Source organism: Lampetra fluviatilis, chromosome 3, assembly GCF_964198595.1.
Source record: "Lampetra fluviatilis chromosome 3, kcLamFluv1.1, whole genome shotgun sequence".
In the NCBI taxonomy this organism is placed as follows: domain Eukaryota; kingdom Metazoa; phylum Chordata; class Hyperoartia; order Petromyzontiformes; family Petromyzontidae; genus Lampetra; species Lampetra fluviatilis.
Window position 1 is genome coordinate 23,274,008 of NC_136277.1, and position 22,979 is coordinate 23,296,986.

General features: G+C 40.3%; 1 protein-coding gene across 5 annotated transcripts in view; it reads left to right on the forward strand.

Annotated features, from left to right (window-relative positions):
• The window catches only part of PTPRF (protein tyrosine phosphatase receptor type F), a 201,061-nt gene that overhangs the window by 20,752 nt on the left and 157,330 nt on the right, over positions 1 to 22,979 (forward strand). For all 5 annotated transcript variants that reach the window (XM_078885304.1, XM_078885320.1, XM_078885308.1 and 2 more), the window contains exon 2: positions 1,778 to 1,937. In XM_078885304.1, the coding sequence (XP_078741430.1) occupies positions 1,838 to 1,937 (100 nt within the window). In that variant the 5' untranslated portion in view covers positions 1,778 to 1,837. The remainder of the gene's footprint in view (positions 1 to 1,777; positions 1,938 to 22,979) is intronic.

Consider the following 22,979-nt stretch of genomic DNA (forward strand, 5'->3'; position numbering starts at 1 on the left):
GGTGAGTACATTGCCTTTAATAACAACAGCGCTATGCCTTTGTAAATAAAATGTATGCGGAACCGCTTACGCGTTCCGAGATTCAGCAGTGAGCAGGACCGACCCTGCAACTTGCAGCCGTCTCGAAATGGGAAAGGGTTAATTGGCTTGTGGTGAATGTAGAGGAGGGGGGGGAGCAATCATGAACCAATTTTTTCAACATTTTCATATCAACACCAATCTCTTAAGCTGAAGTTAAATGGTGTGATTTTCTTGCAAAATTGTAGCCAGTGATAATGGCATTATTGCTTCATATAACAAAAGTACAAAATAGAGTTAAATTAAATTCTGTCCTGCAACGCAAACCTTTGTTGAAACTGCATGCGCTCTACCGTATTTCCCCGCATATAGCCCGCATACGCATATAACCCGCAGACGCATATACCCCGCAAAAATAGTGTTTTGTGTAAAACAAATTTCAGATAGCCCACACCTCCATATACCCCGCATGCATTCATATCTTTAACGTCGTTACCGCAGCTTAATTCCATCACATTAATACAACGTTGACATTTGTAATACATTCCACTATCAATTGTTAACATAAAAATCATAACGTGCACAAGTAAAATAAACTAACCAGAAACGAGTGAACTTAAAACAATAAGTAACAAAAGTAAATATCCAATAAATAAGTAACACATAACTGGTAGATAAGTAAGTAAGAATACTGTTAGGCTTACCAGCATTCGACCTCATCATAGTACAGCTACTGGACCGGTAGTTACCTCTGTACAGTTTTAGCACTGGTAGATTGCGCACTGCGCAGACAATAGCGGCACTACGGTAACGCCGTTGGCTCCTGGCAACAAAGCCATTGGAAGTTTGAAACAAAGCTCATGCTCGCGACTGTATAGTGCTCAGCCAAAAGCAGCGGCCTAAGGGACTCAGCAATCATGATTCCGCGTCTGGTAGACGCTTGTTAAGGCCCTTCCCATTGTGCAATCCATAGCCTCAGCTGAAACTTTCGCACCCCCCTACAGTCACTGAAAGTATTACAGTAAACAAAGTTCACCCATTTCATACATTGTCGTTTCATTGTACAAACAATTCGAATAATTTAAAACGTGATAACATGTGCAATTTTAGTGTGAGTGGTTTATTCAGCAGTGCTTTAGTCAAAGGTAAGTGTTGCATAGTGGATAGTCCTACCATGAATTTTTTTTTACGAGTTATGACATGTCACACGTGTCAAATATTTTTGGGATAGCCTGCACCTCCATATACCCCGCAGGGTCTTGTTAGTAAAAAGTGGTCTACCCCGCGGGTTATATGCGGGAAAATACGGTAATTGTCTGGACTAGATCACATGTTTATCACAGTAACTTGATGGCGATATCCAATATGCCTGAAGCCATACATACGTCACTGATTATGAAGATGATACCACTAATGATGAGTACTTCGACACTGATAATCGTGATAATGACACTGATGATACTCATGATGATAATGGTGTGCTGTTGATTATAATGATGGTGATATTGCTGATGCTACTGATGGCAATGTTGTAAATAATATTGTTGAATATGATCCTGTTGGTGGTGATAATAATGTTGATTTTGATACGATTTAAAATGATGGCGCCGATGCTGCTGCTGATCTTATGTCTTTGATGGTGATGCCGCTGCTGCCGCTGCTGCCTGAGTCAACCGTGGCTGGGGATTTTAACTTGGCCCATTCAACCTAGCAGTTAACTTTTTCACCTGTGCCCCATCGTGTTCACTTTGCGTTTCAGATTAAACGCCATCACCTGACACTACTGGCTGACGAGACAGACGCTTCGGTGGTCGTGTGGATGTCGCGTAAAATGGGGCTTACGGAGAGGCTGTCGCTGCCTGCACTGCTCATCTGCTTACCTTTCCTACTCTTCATCTTGGGACTCACGGATGCTGACAGTAAGGCTACCATTTTTTTTCTGCGATCATAGAACAGTGCACAAACTACTACTCTGACACATATACTCTTATACACGTGCACACACACACATTCCCTTCAACTAGGGTTTGGAAACTGGCCTGTCACCTTAATTTCATACAGGCCTACCACTTTGAAACAGCCTGAAAATAATATTTGTCCTTCACTGCAAGCATCTTAGCCTCACTAAATGGTTCTAGAGGGGAGTATTTTGAGTATTTTGACCTGGCAGCACAATTTTTTTATATTAGGGTGCTTAATCACCTCTATCACTGCAAGTGCGTCTCGGAGTAACAGAAGTCACTATGCACACACATGCCTTCATTTATATATTCTTGCCCTATTCATGTTGTATGTTTTACTTCCTCTTATGGAATATCCTGCAACAGCACTTTATTTCTAGAGCCCTATACTGACATTGGAAGAAATGTCTAATACATTTTTACTTCATCATGGGACCTCCTTTGCCAGTACCAAAATATGATAATAGGTTTTTCCACTTTTTATCTGGCAAGGGGAAAAACCTATTCTCAGATTTTTACTTTTTCACACAACATTTATCACATCAAAGCACTTCACCTTATTGCTATATCCATTCCATCTATTAGTGCGACTTGCAGGAGCAGGAGGAGCTTATTTTTGTTACATTTAATTGGGACACCGCATCATGACGTTGTAACAGTAAACAGTAAGAGAAGCACGGGTACAGAAAGATTCGGATTGTCTGTGGATTTTTCATAATGAAACAGCATTATTTACATACAAATATGTTTCTGATGCTTACAAGGGCACCGAACATAATCACGATATTCAGCTGCCTCACAAACATTTAAGTTACGAAAATAATAATCAAGCGTATGCATATTTTAAATAAAGCACATCTGGTAAGCTGTGATGTAAGGTGTTCAATTTATTCTGCAGAATGGTAAATTTAGTAGCGTACATGTTTATGTTTGGCCATTTATGTAGCTGTACACTGAAGCAGTAAGTGCTGTACAAAAGAAGTTTGATTTTATACAATCGCAATGTTTTGGAATAATTACATTTCCGTTCTCACTGCCAATACTGTGTTGTACGATGTATTATTGATAATTGTGCAGTACTCTGATGTAGATATTTTTTATCTTTTTGTAAGACCACAGTCACACATCATCAAAATCTATTTAAATAATACACTTACATATTTCAAAGTGCTTGTCTGCATATGAATCAGTGTTAACTGTCAATTCTTTGTGCATTTGCATGGGCATAATATATAAATCTTAAAACAATTGTCAGTGTTTTGTGATGTGTTGAAACGGTGAGTATTGGACTCTTTAATCACAACATTCTTTTCATGTCATCATGAAAACGAAACAACAAGTACAGTATTTATTATAGCATTAAATTAGTTGTTTTAATACTTCCGATATTGCATGAACACTTGAATATTATATAAACGCTCGTTGAACATGTACAAACGCATACAAGCCCGTAATAAGTGTGTACGTAAATCAGGAGTGTCCACTTTTTTTATATGGAGGGCCAGATTGACTAACATGCCAAGAACAAGGGCAACAGACATACAGCCTATATTACATAATGTAAACATTGTTATATTTACAGTATACAGTATTACGAGCAATATCATACATTTTAAATATGCACATGCAGCATATAATGCTATGGAATAAAGTTACAACTTTTGATTTGAAATTATTTACGATTTATATAAGAGATGTATTCAGATGAGATATATGAGAGATAAGAGAGATGTACAGTTGAACGTCCAAAAAAATCCGTCCTCCAGCAATTCGTAATTCCTAAAATTCGTGGTCCACCTCAGATTCGTGGTAGTTCCCGTATATCCAAAAATCCACAAAAACATTGCGGATGTTTTGGAGGACAGTTAAAAACTCTGATAAGCCGCAAAAGTTGGGATTATAGAGGCGAATTTATTATAATCACAAGACACCGCTATCAGAATGAAAATGTTAAGCGCAGTGGACTTCTTTGAAGCCAGTGGCTTAAAATGTTGGAGAGACGTGTTTGAAGTGCTTGGAACGCATCTGTCTCTGAGATACAGAGAGAGATGAAGCTGCAGAGACAAACGTGGATGTAGATAGATAAACGGAGTTTTTAATGGAAATGTTTTTTTGGCTCGACGTTGCACAGATTGCGCTGACGTAGTAATTTGATTGGGATAATAAAAGCTATGATGTTCCCATCCTACCACCTTCCGATGTTAGTTGGGCTTTACGCCCATTTCAAACTTGCGCTTTCACAGGATTCACACTAACACAACCACTTCGCGCGCCGACTACCCCTCGCTAGCGGTTTTGCTTTTTTCCATGAACATGCTAATCTCTCATTAACATGCTAATTTTCACCTGGCAGCCCTTTGATTGGTGGAAAACCAACCACAGTCGGGTTGGCTGCCCACCACTTGCATTAACATTGGCTGCTGACATTTGGGCTAAGCTAATTTCAAACCCTTATAAACAGTTGGCCTTTGGAAGCTAACCCCCCTTTTCCTGAAGACGACCGCTTGTGTTGTGATCGAAACGTCGTAGTTTTTTGTTGTTTTCTTTGAACCTCTTTACGTGACTTTACCGAAAGACCCAAAGAATATATTAAATCCAATATGATAATTGTTTTTTTACCCTTTTATCTGGCAACAAAACTGACACTTTTTTTTACGAGGAGTCATGTTTGCATAGACTACAATACCTGCAGTCATAATGCAAACAAAAAACATAACTCTGATAATGTATGCGCTTAAATCCACTTTGTATTGTGAGTCTAAACAACTCCAAAACCAAACGATAGCAGATTTTTATATTCTTGGGTCTTTCGATAAAGCCACGTAGATAGATCAAAGAATACATTTTAAAAAAAAATAATAACAATATCAAGACGTTTCGATCGCAACACAAGAAATCGTCATCAAGTGAGAAATATCGATGGGGAGAGCTGCTGAGAATTTATGGTGTGAGCACTGCTAAGGTAAGGAGTTATAAAGGTTTTGGATGGGTGTAGCACTGCATTTTGTAGAGCTGTAACATTTAGGAGAGATAATTCAGTATATAGGGGCCAGATGTTTTCAGAATAAGTATAAGAAAATAGCGAAAAACGTGCATACTGTACTCACCTGATGCTGCACTGAAGGCTTCACCAACCAGCACCCTACGAACGGCCACCCTCCTGCATATCACATGACTACAAAGGCTACATGCTGAGCAAGATAGGTAATTAGGGTGAAAACCCAGTCACCATTCAAATTAAATGTCAGATACGGGGAAATGCACTTAGCTGCTTTGAAATTAAGTTGCATTAAAACATTAAGTTGGACTCTTCCCACTTTGTTCACGTTCCTGTATCTAACATCCCATTTATAAAGTCCTTGAATATTTTTTTACAGTCAGTGTTCCCCGATGTAACATTTTCATTTTAACCTGCCTTATTTATGATAACTTATGTACTACCCCTGATGTTTGAGCTATGTACAACAATAGTGTGATTGAACATTTTCACCATGCCTGTCAGGCAAAATGCAATGTTGCACCTTAAGCATCTAGATATGGCTTACTCAATGTAGTGATTGCTGCCTATAGTGTACATCAATATCAGCCATGATCAATCCACCACTGGATGAATGCCTCCCCAAGCCATTGTCAACGATCATGATCCCTTGATGTAATAATCACCTCCTAGCACTTGCCCGTGAGCTGGTTTCATCACTCCATCTGTTTGGTGGACGTACTATTGGACTTGTTCTATCCCTTGGCTGCCACTGTCATCTTTATTCTTGTCGATCGACCATCGTTGCTTTTAGCGATGTGTCCTGCCCAAGCTCTGTTCTTAATTGTATAGTGTCTTTAACCTACATATGTTCTCTCATCCATGTGTTAGTCTTTCAGTCGCAGTGTAATTTAAGTGTGCATCTCTCCATGCTTCTTTGCTCACTCTTCATATATTTTGTTCCATTTTTGTTATTGACCATGTTTTTGAACCATATCATGTGCCGGTTTCAAGTTTGGCTTGTTGGAGACAAGTCATGCAATGCCGTCTTATCAATTCTTGTAGCTTAGAATAAGATGCCCTCTGCCTCTAGGATAGGTGGAATTAATATGCAGAATGCTGCTTTAACGTTTGTCACAATAGTAGGATATTTTAGCGTCATAACGTTTAAGTAAACTTAACATGATCAAAAGCCAAGGGAAAACGAATTAAAACAAGTTTAAAACATAACACTTATGATTTAACATGTGTGGGTGAAGTGTTGAACTGTTTAGACATTTTGTTTATATTAAATGTAATTATGTTCAGGAAGTAAAGATATTTCGATTTTTTCTGTTAAGTTGTTAGTGTAGTTTTTGTAGTCAATTGCAATCTGAAAGGGGAATACTTATATTACATTTTTTTGTACATATTTCTCTGAGAGCAGACGTATCACATGGTCAAGGATGGCATGGCACTTGCACAACTGCATATTCGAAGAGCAGAACATGATTATTGGTCTTCTTGGTTCTTTCGGTAAAGTCACGTAGAAGGGTAATAATAAAATAATAAATTTTTAAATAAAAAATTAAACAATAATAATTATGTTTTATTTTTATTAAGAAATTGTATTATTTTTATTATTTTATTATTTCCCTTCTACGTGACTTTACCGAAAGAACCAAGAAGATGAATCCCTGCAGTCAAGAAAGCTTTAAATCGAAATTATTATTGGTTTTTGGCTTCGGTGTAAGGTTAAGTGATTATAAAATAAAAAAAAACTGCAATACAGTATGGTGACAACTTTATGAACATGTGTGGTATGATGATGATCACATAAGTACTGGTATAAAAATTCCACATTTATACCAAGAGTAATACCCCATTGACGACAGGTTATGCTACTGAAATTGCATTTAATTGGTTACAGAATGATTATAAGTGTATTTACGTCTTAAAATACCCTGGATATAATGATATTTATTCAGGAGCCTTAAGGCACTGAGTCTCAATACTGTTTTTCAGGAGAGTCGTGCCTTGAAAATTTTTTTCAGTTCCATTTTGAGGAGTGTTTTGCTTCCTATGGGAGGAATGCGGAATGAATATCATTTAAAGGTCCACACAGACAAGTTCACAAAACCACTTGCTGCATTGCCGTACCCTGGCCACCTCACAGCTTTTAAAATCTCAAACATTCCCATCATCCATCGACTCTTGCCTCCAAATGTCCTTGGCATAAGGTGTGTACATTATACGTATATTATATATTTTTCTAGATGTGTTTCTAAAAGTATACGTCTTTACATTTGTGTCTGTGTAGAGATAATATATGTAAATGTGACTATGTAGTGTATATATATTTCGATATGTTCAGTACATATACCTAGTACGTGTTCGTGCGTATTTCTGAATTGTTGTTGTAGCACCACTTTTTGGGAAGAAACTGGCCATAGGAATGTTGAATTTTTACTACTTCCTTAGAGTCACCAATGGAAACGAGCACTACCTTACACTTTAGTCGGAATACACTCTGACTTTTGACTTTAACGGAACAGTATACTACTTTGACCTGGTTATTTTTTTGCCGTTATTAAATTTGCAAATGGGTCGACTGCACGAAGCTGTTGCCTGAATATTTTATTTCCACACGAGAGTGGCGGAGGGAGCTTTTTATAGAGGCGATATGTCTCTTAGGAGAGGCAGATGCTTATGATTGTTTTTAACCTAAAGAAAGGCTAGTTTGTCACACATTTTCCGATTGAGGTTTTTTTTGCTAAACCTATGTCCTTGTGTGTGCATGTATTTGTGCATATGAAATTATGTACAGTATGTTTTATGTGATTAGGTATTTGTTATTGAATGCATATGTGTTCTGTGTCCATATGGTTGTCTGAGAGTGTGTGTCCATGTGTGAGTGCTGGAGTGTGTGTGCAATGGTAGCGGTAGTGTAGTGGTTAGCGTGCTTTCTTGCGAACCCGGCGACTGGAGTTGGATTCCCGCTCATGGCCATCACCAGTGACGATTATCGGAACTTGTCCTGGGCCTCCCCTAGGTCGACTCAGCTTCAAATGAGTACCTAGTGCGGTGTGCTGGCCACCCATCCCGCTTGTGCCATGTCGGCCTTCATAGGTGCTCGCTAACAGCACTTGCCCTAACAGTCTGTTAAGGCTATACGGGGAATTTTTGTCTTTGTTTGTGTAATGGTGTGGGAAGCAGTGGTGTTGTGGTTCGTGAACTCTGCTACAATTCTGGAATCCTGGGTGCACTTTCTAGCATAAGTGACAATTGGGCCTCTGCTAGATTGACTCAGGCATAAATGAGTACCTTCTGTATTCTGAAAAAATCATCACTGTGGAAACAAAGGCAACTGGGCATAATACTGGACATACCACCCAAACATGTGATTGATGTCTTGATCTCAATAGGTGCTCGATAACTGCGATATAGAGAGTCCACCCCATTCCAGATTTTTTAATTCATCGGGGGGCAATTCGCCATTGGATATTTACATCGCACCATGACTTATGCACCATATGCAGTATGGGTCAAATTGGGCAGGGCTAGAGCAGAACTAGGGCATAGTCATTTTGAGTAATCTTCGAGGCATAATTGCACCAGTCAATTTGGGGGCATTGCCACTGAAGCAATTGCACTGGGCATAAAAACCCATTTTGCGCTTTAAATATGAATTTACTCAGCCAAGTTGTCTATTAGACTAAACAAATGATCTTGTGTATAGGAGTATGAGTAGGCATGTCTGGATAGATGTGTTCATTAGGCTTATCATAAATTACCCCCTTCACGATTCACATTACTGTAATTGTTATGGTTTGAGCGTGCGATTTTATGACATTTCATTTTGTAGCATCTGTAATGGCTTCAAGGGTCACATGAACTTTTTACACACAACGTATATGAATATAAAATAATTGATTGTTACACGCACTGGTGAGATATTGGCACCTGGCCTTAATGTTGGCTACACCACCCCATGGAATGGCCTGCTGGCCTTAATAAGTTATCCTGAACACCATTGATAATTGTGGATTTTAAATTCAGGAATTAATTATTGTTTATACATGTGTATTCATGTGTGTGTGTCTTTGTCTATCATCATCCTAATGAACAATCTTCATGAACCACATCAGTTGGAACTGCCATCGGCTGCAGTAGTGCATACATGTAAGGTATCTAAGGTATGCACCATCGCACGTAATGCATGTGTAGTGTCAGCGGAGCGGGAGACAAGGTTCTTCAGGAGCGCCTTCTTTATTAACACCTTCACAGGTTCATAGGTTCGCCCTCTCCCTAGTCGTCTAGCCTAGCCTTAACACAATCCTGACCGCGTAACACCGATTTCGCCAGCCGAGACAGCCAACAACTATCCACCCGCGCAATATCTAGCGAAGACAGCAGCGACGAAGGCGGTGACGATGACAGCGACGACGAGACAAGTCCACTCTCAGAATCAGCAGCCACGAGCTCCCACTCTCAGCTGCTTTTATGCTACCCGGCGCGGCCTGGCTCCGCCCTTGCCGCACCTCCCTTCTCGAACCAACTAGCAGGTTCCGCCCTGCCAGCACACCCGTGCATATGCTCATCGGCGTGTGCACTGTTTGTCCACCGCAGTTGCCGTTGTTGGACAACAGTCGGCGTTATTACACTACACATGTATGCAAGGTATGGACCACTGGAGGATATTTTTGACGCATCATGCATATCTGTGAAAACTACCACTGGGCCATGAGGTTGCCAGGAGCTTTTGGTGGCAGCAAGTGGCGTCGTGTGGCGGACACTTGAGCGTTGTCCCCTTACGTGCATGAGTTTTCCTCAAGCACTGTATTCTGCTTTTGTCCAGTAACAATGAGGGTCTTGCATTGGAACAAATGCATTGAAAACATCAGTTTTGGCAGCATTGACTTATGGATCAAATGTTATTTTAATTTACTGTTTACGTGATGGATAAAACCATTGTCTTTTTGTAATAATTGTCAAAAACGATTCTTGCCTCCATTGAACACCAAGAAAATAACCCCATGTAAAATGTGTAAAGTAACAAGCATTGATATTACAGTCATGTGTGGTCGTGTGTAATTATTGAATTAATACCTGTTTAGAAGTATTTTGAGTTGTCAATACTAGGCTTATAGTGATGGGAGGGATAAGGAATATGTAGCAGTTGCCATTTGTTAGACGGAGCTAATGTATTAGTGAGCGTGAATGTAGTTCAATGCATGAGTCACGTAACAAATTGATTGGATCATCTGGACCTTACTATGTATTGAATCCCCTGGAAACACAGCCTTTATATGCAGCTACTAGAGAAGACTTGTTCATTTTTTTCGCTGTATCTTTAAGTCTGTTATATGAGAATGCCTGAGGTGCTTAAGGATTCTATAAATTTAATGGCAGGATTGAATAATTCTTTGGAAATCTGTGAACAGAACATGATAGGTATGCATTGTATATGTGTAATGACAGGGTGACACCTGCTGGCCTGGAAAGGGAATCACGGGTACGGGCACAATTAAGTACCAACCAATCAGAGAAGCAGTATCTGGGGCAAAGGTAACAGGTGGGGTTAGCCGAGATACTCTGGGAACCTGCTGGAAGGTTCCACGAGAGGGCGTGGCCGGAGGCGGGGCCTAGCCACGCCTGGGGGGATAATAGGGGGAGCGGACCTGGAGCTCGGGGCTCGTGTGTGGGGTCTTGGGTCCTGGCTGTGTCGCTGCTCGCCGACATCTCTCTCCGTCGTCCGGCCTCGTGGAAGATCTCCTGCGTGGTTTCCATCGCCGTCATCGTCACGCCGCCAGCCAGCGGTGTAGCCGAGTGAGGGCGATGGGACCACGCCGAGTGATCGGCTGTGTGTAGCCAGTAGAGACGTTAATATCTAGTGTTGTACTCAGTGTGAGGAATAATAAATGTTGGCCTGTGTTGTGCCCAGTTTGAGTAATAAAGAAGAAGTACCCTCTACACGACGTGTCGCGGAAATCGCTCATTACATATGTAATTATGAAGGGAACGTTGTGAGGAGGCCAGGTTACTAACACAGGCATTAGAATGGCATCCAGTGTTTGGTAATCAAGAGGAAGCTCTACAGCCAGATGGTGGTAAATATGACACTGTAATAGTGGTCCTTGAAAGATGTGTTGACTGTGTAATGAGAGGCAACCCTAATGCCGGATCGTTGGTAATGAGACTAAGAGTGGTCCTGAAAGGATGAGTATCGACTTCATAAGAAGGAGATAACACTGCTAGATATTGGTTGTGCGACGGGACTTTTGAGAGTGATCCTTAAAGGACACGTCATCTGTACCAAGAAGAAGACATAAATCCAGATGTATATATAGAACTTCTTTCACACCGTACATAGCCAAATGTGCTAATCGTAGGTGCAGTGGTGATGAGACTGTAAGTATGGGTAATGAAGGCCATAGCACTGTAGCAAGAAGACGACTCAAAGCTAAGTGGTGGTATCAAGGCTGGAGGAGAAAGTCATGTAAAGACGTTTGTCAACTGTGTGACATGGGGAATACGTAAAGTCAGATGATGGTGATTATTGTAACAGTAGGAGTTGGGTGCCAACGAGGGTTGTTAAAACCGTTTTTCTGTATCACGGGTAACTACATTCAATAAAATGGTAAATAAACAGCTTGCTACACACATATAAACGTCTATCAACTGAGAAAGGTAGGAAGCTTCTGTGGTGTGTAATGGTTAGCACAGTGGACTTGCGATCTAGAGGTCACTGGTTTCAATTGATCTCCTGGTTACGGCAGTTGAATAATGGTGCAAGTTTCAATCAGTGAATCCATTACTCCTGGAATCAGTTACCAGTTCCTGACTTTCTGAGCTGGTTATCGATTCTCAAAACGGTTGCTAGTTTAATGGTTACTGTTGAATACCCTTGTGCCTACTGCACAAAAACTATAGGACCTAACAAATAGACAGAATAAGTGGCGAGTTGTGGTGCTGTTAAAGGCATTGGACCTCGATGATCTTTTCCCAGTGTTTATTCGAGCCCACAGTCACGCTTGAGACTGTGTCCATGAGCGCTTCTTCTCACACCGGTGTTGTTTCTTCCTAAATTAAACATAGCAGGGGGTTATTGCATTTTCATCTAATTTATATACAAAGACAGTTCTTATTATTTCCATTGAAAGTGATTATGTACTTTTATTAAGCCTGCACTGCGGATATGAAATGGCTCAGGGGGGTCATAATGTCCATATCGGAGACAATGAGCCAGCATCCTGAGACTGGGGCAGGGTTTCGCTTTCTTACAAGAGGTTCATAATGGCAATGCTAGAGGCACTGAGAGCCTGGGTTCAAGTCCTGTTGGGTTTAGCTCTTTCACAAGGGGTTCAAAAGGGCCATGTTATTGACAAGGGGTTAATTATTTCCCTGTCAAGAGTGCCTTGTTGAAAGTTCTTTCGAAAGGCAAATTGTCTTATTGCTTACTTGAATAAGTGGGTGGCTGGCAGTGGAAATTAGATTTATATGGTGGTAGCCAATCACTGTCAAGGACAATGGCTGTTTCAAAGACATTTAGCCACCAATGTGGTTCATAATAGTCTTCTGACAGACATTGAGCCAGCAGTCATTTGACTTAGATTTTTTAATTCTGGGCTCCAATATCAGACATTCAATAGAATCAATGAGTGATATATACAAGTAATGCTTAGAACAATATATGGATATACAAAATCACATTCAGACACACTTTTGTCTACAGCGCACATTAAAGTAAAGGTGATTAAATACATTGGGCAACGCTTATTTCCATTGGTGGTCCTGAACCAGGAAATCACCTCTGTTGAATACAGACATCCCAAATAAATAGTTGCTGTTATGCAGTTGTAAACCAAGGCTGTGTTGCTTGGGCTCTCTGACACAAGTTGAACGTCTCGTCATTCACAGAAAATAATTGAGAATCATGGTGACGGGACTCGGGTGCACTGTTATAGAGTTTTCTATTGGGGGCCGCAGCCACACTGGAGTCACCTCACCACCGTATACTTGACATGAACCCACAAGCCCAACAAAACCTCACAACATCAACACAAACCCACAGCTTCATTACTAACCCACAGTCATTGCCAGCCCACAGCCTCAGTATAAACTCAGCCTAAACGCAAACATGCAACTTGCAACACAAACCTACAATCCCAAAAAACCCACAGGATTAACACTAACCCACAATTGCAACAATAACCCACAGCATCAATATGAAACCACAGTCTCAACGTTTTATTTGAACACTTACCAACTAAAGTTGAAAGCGTTACTGCTTTAGTTCCATACACATGTCAATGTGTATGTCTATCTGTATGAAAATTGGCATAACTATGATCCAATGTAGATTAAATGAAATGTAAAAATTAGTGTCGATATTATAGACTTGCCCGATAGAAACCATTGATTATATTTATAAAATGGTTACCTAAAACTTGGAAATAAAAACCAACGATAATGTGTAAGCCTTTTTGACCAAGACAATGACGTCACATGCCATGCTCATGATTACCACCGCATGACATCATGGGGAGTAACGTTATTCTCGTTTTACGGCTCGAAAGATGCATGATTTTTCATGTAACATTGGTATATAATGTGCATATAAATTGCACTTATCAATGGAGTCGATTGTTGCACAATTTTATGCATGCAATTGCAATGAAGCCTGCACTCCTACTCCTTGTTTAGCTGCAGTTGGTTTGTGTATGTCAATGTTATCCAAGTAGACCATAGTAACTAAGTGAACTCTTTAGATTATAAATCCATAATCTAGATATATTTGTAAACTTCTCTGTCCACTTTAGCTTTCTTATAAAATGCTTAGAACGATAACTAAGCTAACTAAATGCCAAAACTAAGCTCCCTTAAAACCCATAGACTTAATTTTAGCGAAAAAATTATTGTTCTTTACTTATTTGTGATGTCGATTAGAATACTGTCTCAACTGTTTCACATCAATGGCAAACTTTTATCCAATTTTGTGTCTCAAAGAAGTTGGTTCAATTCAACTGGATGCAATGAGTCTCTGGCCTATATTTGATGAGTGTACATTAAATATAGCCAACCTAAACCCACATTTTTATTTCTGTCGCCAAAATTTGGCAAACATCTCTTTTTGACTAATTTAGCAATCAGGGGGTACAGTCTATTCTAACTCAATTGACAATATGGTTTCGGAGGTTGACTTATATAAGAAAACCTCACTTTAGCTCCGTGATGGTCCTATTTACTACGAAACCAAAGCTCATTGAATTTCTAGTCATAAAGATTAAATTATCACCAGAGGCCTCCTTTCACTTAGATACTTGTTATTATCCCCCATTTACACACTCTTGCGCTTATACCCTTTTACCCGATCTAACATAATTTATTACATCTGAGTTGAACATTGTGGGGGATATTAACTGCAATTGGCTTCATAGTCCAAAAAGCTTTGAACTTGTTGACTTCTTTACCATTAACTCAACTGTTATTAGAGCTTACCGAAAATATATTAAAATACATCCAAATACATCCTCCCTATTAGATCCTATCTTCCCTTCACAAAATGTGAGCTACCATTGCAAAGTGGAATGTTGTATTACATACAGCAAAAATCACAATTTTCTTTGCATAATCTTAGCAAAATTCTTAAAATAATATGATTGTAAATAATGAATTGAAATTTTTGGTATAATAATTTGGTCAGTTATATTGGACTCCCCAGACACAAAATCAGCATTGTTACCCTTCAAAAACATATTTCTAGATATAAATAATATTTAGATTTATTTTTATATAGTATTTATTTCAGCAGGAATGTTCCAATGAGCTGTTAGGCTCTATGTCATCAGCATCCTGCGACGGTATAGATGTTATACAGTACAGATCTTTGCTACAATCACGATTTTATAGGTCACGATACAAACAATAAGTATTGAGGAATAGGTAACTGGTCGAAACCTAAAAAAGACGACTACGTTCTTTTATGAACAAAAATAAAGGAAGGGGGAGAAATGTCAGTTAAAGCAAACACAATCAGTAACCGGGAACTTTAAGTATGATCCAAACACAGGGTAAAGGAGAGACATGCCATGAGTACATCACGTCTGTCCTCTATTCTTTTGGCAAATGCAGCTTGGGCCTTAGCCAAAAAATAAATCTAAAACACTCCAGAAGCCTCAAGAATTTTTGCACAAAAGGGATCTGGAATGCTAAATAAAGTGACTTTAAAATAACAATTGATGGATGAAATAAGAAGGTATTGTATTATGAGTACATGAATGACTCTCCAAACACCTTCGATCAATATCTTGCATTATTCCTTTTACTTTAGTTATTTCAGTTTATGGACAATAGGGTGTGCTCTGACCGACTTGATTCCTTGTAACTTAGATGGACCAAACCATATTCCATCACATGTTTAAAAATGGCAGTAAGCTCCATTGCATCTTCAGGAAGACACCTTAATATATCGACTCAAAAACTGCCAAATGACTAGAAATTTACCTATATTTAGCCACGACATAAAGGTAGATCAATACAATTATAATCTATGCATTTTGTCAAAAGTCCTGCCAAATTTGTTGCAATGTATTTTTTCACATTTAGAGGAAGGGCTAGCTAAAAGCATATAGGTTTCAGATCAGGTCAGACATCATAATAGTCACCACGACTGTTCAATATATCTACAGCTTTCTCAATTAAGGAAAATAGTGCTTGGTCATTTTTAAATCCTTTATATTAAGTTCACTTGCTTGCTTGCTTGCGCGCTTACGACCGTGCAAATCTTTCGGTCGTTTTTTAACCCACTTCCTGTGATCCAATCGAGCTGACATTTTCCACACAGACTCGTTGTGCGTAACAATTCATTTTCGTGAAAAAATGTTTCCAAAATTTTACACTTTTTAGGAAAAAATAATTATATTTAATTACCAATTGCTTAATGGTGGCAGGCAATCATCTGACCCATAGGTGGCAGCCATCTCAAGCCAGAGGACGAGAGGACTTTAGCCGCCACGCATATAAAGGATTTATAGTGAAAAACTTTGTTTTTACAGGTTAATTTTTTATTCTTTGGGTCTTTCGGTAAAGCCACGTAGATAGAAAAATAATAAAAATAATCACAATATCACGACGTTTCGATCGCAACACAAGCAATCGTCATCAGGTGAGAGCTGCTGAATCAGGAAAAATATATGGCGGGAGCGCTGCTAAGGCAGGGAGTTATAAGGTTTGAGATGGGTGTAGCCCAAGGGTCAGTGGGTGGGGCTAGAGATGAAATTTGCATGTAAATGTAAGATCGGGTAAATCTTGATAAACGAAGCTGTGGGGGTGGCCATTGTATTGTGAGAGATTAGCATGTCAATGGTCTTTTTTATTCACATACGCAAAGCTTTTGGCAGTTGATCTTCAAATCCCAATTCCAAAATTCAAAGACAGTGACGTTAGTTAGCAATAGGGAAATTGTTGAGTTTTCAAACTATCTTAATGGTAGAACTCAGTGTAATGAAAAAAACCATTATAGAGTTTTTCCTGATTTCCAATGACGTCCCACAAGGTCAGTTCTAAGCCTGTTGTTTTTATCTACGTAATAATTTTGGCTCAAAAGTTGACCCACTCGAAAATCCACTTCTCTGCTGATGATAATGGTGATAATATGATTCTATGCACGCCTGCCTCCTGAGTGGATGAGGTACAGACAAAACTCCAGATGGATATTTATAATATTAAAAATTAAATGTCGTGCTAAAGTAGTAAAATGTAATTAACTGTTAAATCTGGCATCCATTCTGCAAATAATCACTCCATGGCCTTGCCCCACTTTATCTTGCCTCTCTCATCTTTTATGTCCCCTCTCTTCATTACCAATCCTCTTTGTCTCTCTCTCTGTCCCTCCTCCGTGTGCCCAATCTAGCTTTCGATCCTTCTCCCCTCATTCTACTCCACTGGAATAAACTTCTGTACATTGAGCAGTCCCCCTCCTTAACCTCATTCTGTCACTTCTCTGAAAGCTTCACCTTTTCCCAATTGCCCATTCCCTTCTTTCCTCCTCTCACCCCTCCACTCCTTCCCGTCCCTCCCCTGTCCTTTCGTTACCCTCATGTGCCCTCTGTTTGGTCACTCATTCCTCGGCCCTTGCATGCCCCTGCCATCTACATCACTCTTATTTTATGACCGCTTTTTAAACTGTAAAACACCTTGAGTTAAGGTGCTCTATAAATATAAGATAAGATAACAATTGAGTATTTGTCAATCTTGATCTAAGGTTTTGATAATAATTGTTAGTAGAATGTGATAGATATGTCTTAATTTATTTGTTGCTTATTTTGTTGCATGTGTTGTTTATTTTTGCTTGCTTTGATAATCTGTATATGTTGCTGATTTGCATTTGACCTTCACTTGTATGTATATTATCTCAATGTGTTGAGGTGTAAATAACACTGTACTGTTGTTGTTTGGTGACTCAGGCCACCTTTGCAAAAATAGACTTGTGAGAGTGGTTTCTTACATGCTGAAATAAAAAACTATAATTCAACGTCAACCTACAGCATCAACACAAACCCACAGCCTAAACATTCTCTACAACCTCGAGACAAACAGTCTCAACTTGAGGTATCAACTTCAACACGAACCTGCATCATCAATTCTAATGACGCAACCCCAAAGACTAATTTTTGTGTGTGTTGTGGTTTGTCATGTACGACTTAAAACTTTGGTAATGGGAATAAAGATTTTAGTTTTATGGTCAGAGACAATTCATGAAGGCCGTGTGCGAGACACTTATCCAGCCCTTCTGAGATACTAAATGATTGAGATCCTGGGTTGGAGTACCAGGTCTGGTTGTCTTTGGCGCTCAGAAGGATTCATATTGGCTGTGTTAGGGCTTCTCATTCATCACTGGCGAGATTGTGAAATCAAGACCTGAGGCTGAGTGTCGACCGTGCTATATACAGTGTGGGGGAAGGACAACAAACTACATGGCTATCAAAAACATTAAGCCAGCGTTATCAGGTTCAAAACCTCTATCTGGGTGTTTATCTTAATGTCTGTATCTCTCTGCTAAAGACACACTGGGTGGTGCTCATCTCCATTGGTGGTGGCCCCGATCCATTGGTGAGAATTGCACAATGTTTTGACAGTGGCTATTTTGTCCAGTGGAAACAACTTTTCATGGGGCCAATAATCGTTATATTGGAGGCACTGAGGCACCTTTGCTAAGATCCTGGGTTCAGGCCCTAAGCATAGGTGTGTCTTTCAGGAGGTTCCTAAAGGTCCTGTAAAAGTCACATATCCAGTGCTGCTGAAGTCCTGGAATTAAAAGCAGATTTCACTTGCTCATGATGAAACCAGGTTTTATGTTATGAATTTGTGTCACCGTAATTCCTATCAATAATGACTGCACAAGATAAACATACAAATAAAACGATATATTTGTTTTTCACTTAATTTAGCCAAGCAAAATTTTACAAATATGTTGGCTAACATGTGGTGAACTACTCATTAGAGAGCATGAAGAAGTGCACACGCTACCGTTGAGTGACAGAGGTCTATTGAAGGAGAGACAGCTATTGACATGGGATATGTAGCGTCGTCTTCCAGGGCTATTCCCTCATGCGATGCCAGCTTTATGAGTCTCTGCTACCCTGAAGAATTTAGGAAAGGACATTTCTTCACCTCATGACAAATTTGACTCTCCTGACAGCGTAGTTGGGATTTTATAATTGGTGATAAAATCCAAGCCATATTTTTAAACAAACAAAAAAACACTCTAAAGCTACTAACGTCCTCTTTTGGGAGCCATTTTTGCTGTCAAGTGGTCATTTATCAAGTCCACAAGCCTGTATGTGTTTTGGTGATGGGATATTCTCTTTCCTTTAAATGCCAAGTTGTGTTTTCCTGCTCCAACCAGTGTGGAGAAAAGCTCATCTCTTCACCCCCCTTGTTTGGTGGTATAAATTTCACATTTATTTTTTAAGGGAATATACCTAAATACTGATATTAACGTGCACACCTGCACATCATAATGTATGCGCATAGATATGCATATTCAGAAATGCATTGTCTACAACCATAAATAATACTCTTTTGTTCTTTCGGTAAAGTCACGTAGGTATAAATTAAAATAAATCACGACGTTTCGGGCGCAACACAAGCATTCCTCATCAGGTGGGAAAGCGTGATGATGGACGCTTGTGTTGCGCCCGAAACGTCGTGATTTCTCTTATTTTATACCTACGTGACTTTACCGAAAGAACCAAAGAGTATGGATTCCTGCAGTGACTAAAGCTTCAAATCAAGATTGAACCATAAATAAGTTATTAAAAACATTAAACCTGTCTCCTTTCCATCTGACATATGCATATGTACATGCGTGTCAAAGACTTTGCTCCATTCAAAGCTGTTTCAGAAGACTAGACTTACTCCACTGATAGGGTTATATGGTGCTGAACCCTTTCTGCAACTTGCAGAGGGATGTGGAAATCTACAGCGATGGAGTACAACTGCACTCCAACAACAACAGCCGCCATTCGCCACTAAGTGATGGTGACATGTTGATAGCACTTGTGCCAGGCTTAGATGCACCGTGAGGCCACGTGACATGTCGAAGACTCACAGGATATATTCAAATGTTATGGGTTAATTGACTGAGATGACTGACAGATGAAGCACCTGTGCTCTCTGCTATGCCAACTTGCAGCGTATTAGGTGCATAGTGCTTCGCTCATTGTGGTGAGCATTGGTTCTCTACTCTGTCTTGTTGCTGGAGGGTAACTGCATCCATCTGCCCGGTAGTATCCTTCACGAGCCTCCTCCACAGAGACTGATCTTGACACTGCTGGTACCAGTCATCAACAAGTCTAATCAGTGCCACATCCTCCAGTACCACATTGGCTCATCTCTTCTCTATCCTGTGCCACACCCAGTTAACCTCCTCTATCTGGCCAAATAGAAGCTGCTTGGGCATGCGATGGCTAGGCATGCGGGCTACATGACCCAGCCAACGCAACCTTGCCTGCCGGAGGAGCTCACTCATGGGACTGTTCATATCATTCAAAGGTCTGCGAGCTCCTCACACAATTGAGTATGGTTCAACCCAGGATGGATGGAAGGCAGGCCAGGCTTAAAATGTTAAGCCGGTGCAAATGTTCCTTTAAATGAATCCACATGTCATAAGTAAATATAAGGGAGGGGGCATAACTGTGACTGAGAAGACTCAAAGCTTCAAATGGAGCAATAGGCCAGGTAGCTTCCACACTGGATTGCGTAGCGCATGTAAAGATAAATACTGCTGGATTTATTTGGAGTGAGAGTTCTGCTGGCAAACCGGAGCTCGTCATTAGCACACTGTCCAAATATGGTAACTACTCTACATTCTCCACAATTTCCCCATCACTCATGATGAGTTGGAGTATTTGATGGCATAAAATATCCAGGCAGGTGTTCTGTTTGGTCAAATGCTCTAGGTTCAACAGTAAAGTCTCCAACTTATTTTCAGAGCGAGCAGCAATTACCAGATCATTAGCATACGTGGTTGACCAATAGGCAACCATCACTTGACTGCACACAGGTATCTATTAGCCTTCCATTGAATCTGATGAAAATTACTCCAGTATCACCATGGAAAGCGTCTTGAACTACATGGTAAAAAAATGTTAAATAGTGTCGGGGCCAGAATACATTGCTGTTGAACCCCAAGGTGAACAGAGAACGGCTCCGGCTCCTGGCTATGCATCTTTACCTGGGCCTGCCCAATATTATGAAGGTCCTTATTGATTGTGAGCAGAGGGTCAGGGACCCTGAAAGTATAAAAAATAACCCAAAGCCCTGGTCTGTTGATGGGATCATAGTCCTTGACTAGGTCAATAAAGCAGTGATGTCAATCATGTTGAAACTCCATGCACTTTTCTGTATTAGCCGGGCAGAATATGGCACCTGTGCAGGACTGCCCTGGTCTGACACCACATTGGGGGTCTCTAAGCCTTTCCTCAGTGTACCTGACAAGGCGATGTTGAATTATCCTTTTCCAGGAGCTTTCCCGGCACACTGAGGAGGGAGATGCCCCAGTAGGTGTTAAAATCAGTGCTGTTCCTCTTAATTTGTAATGATATAGGGGGCAGCGTGCACACAATTTCCACTCTGCCTCAGCAGTTCACTTGACAGGTCATGCCTGCCTAGCGCTCTACCTGGTCTCAGGCTCGAGATCGCTCTTAGCACTTCCTCAACAGATACCACTCCAAAGAATAAGATCCCCCATATAACCATAACAGACGTTTTGCGCAAGTTCTGACACATACAGTACATACATACACACATACACATTCCTGTGTGCGTACAGTATATCTCGAGGTCAATGAGTAAATACAGCCGATGCTTCCACACCTCTGCATCACTTTCTCTTACATAATGCTTTAGCTCTTGCCCATTCACCACCTGACCTCCAAAGACTACTCTTACAGTGTCATTGCCACTGTAAATTGCTGATCATTCCGGTGCTTGTCTTGGCAATCTGCCTTGCTTCAACATGGATAAAACCTTAAATGAGTACCTATAACATTGGGGAAACAACGGTGGCACTTCGTTGGGAAGACCACCTCTTCTTGTGCTGATCCAGCCTTAATATGTGGTCGCTAACGGCATTTTCCCTGCTGGTTTATGTAGGTTACATGGGGAGATCTTTATCTTTGTTTATGTCTGTGTGTGCATATATATGTGAATGTGCTTTGGAAGCAAGTGTTGTTGGATTGTTTAGATTTGTAAAAATCTAGCTGCGCAGTACATTTGCCTGGAATTTTTTGTACAGCAAATTGAGTCTCTAACCCATCGGTCATATCTTTATTAGGTAAATACATTTTCCACGAGTAATCTAGATTCTTCCAACATGCAAAACAGCCATGAAAATGGCCATTCCATGACCCTTGTGAATATGAGCCTTGAGACTTTCCCAAATATATTTTGACATCATCAACAGCAGCAGCATTATCATACACATTATCTTCATCGTTAATTGGATGTTCATCATCTTATTCATTATGTCAGTGCCTAAACTGCCACACCGAACTCCATCCTGGAAGGTTTGAGGCACTACACATTTGTCAGTTTCTAGCACAAATTTGGAAAATCCAGGTGCAATTAGGCTGCATTAATTAAGCAGAATGAGTTGCCATGCCAACGTCATTTCCTTTGGTGGCCAGACTTCTTCATTTTAAGGAAAATTATTCCACTGTTGAAATCGCATAATGGCAGATGCTCAAAGTTTTCCTCATTGTTAAATTGAGTTCAATGTATCTCCCATTAAAACGATTGCAATGGGGGGCCCTCAGCTATTGACCGAAAATTCCACATTTCCATGGCAGGGACCAGTTTTTTCCATAGGATGGCCACCACTGACAGCCCACAGAGAGGTGCTACTTATTTAATTTACCCTAGAGGAGTAGTGGTAATGATCAGCCGAGTTAATCCCTGACTGATTTGCGCTTGAGAGTGTCTGGTTACCAGTAGTCGAATGCTCTTAACCACGCATTTTTTGCAACCGAAACTTGCATGCATAGGCCATATAGAGTACAGTGTTCTTGCCAGTTGTTCAAGCACAATTGGCTGTCCTTTATTTAACCATAGCCACCCACTCCGCCTCCCTACACCACTTCTCCCCCTGAGATTCATTATCTCTTGCTAGTGAGACTTGCGTAACCATAGCTACGAAAGGATGAGTTTTTTTATATATAGATATTTTACAATTTCGGGGCAGTTAATATTTAAATTTGCGATTTCGCAGTGAACTCACAATCTCAGCTGGGCTGGCACAATGTTTATTAAACAGTAATTATGAACCCTAGGGCTCCAACCAGGATATTCACGTATGTCTAGCTTCATTGCCTCTCACATGGCCATGATGAAACCCCTGAAAGAGCCAGGCATCCAGGTTCAGGGCTCAAACCTAGGATCTCAGGTACCGGCTCGGTGCCTCTGACACGGCCATTGTGCACCTCCTGAGAGAGTGCACGTGCTGAAGCATGCGCTTGGTTTATCACGGCTTGTAGTCAACA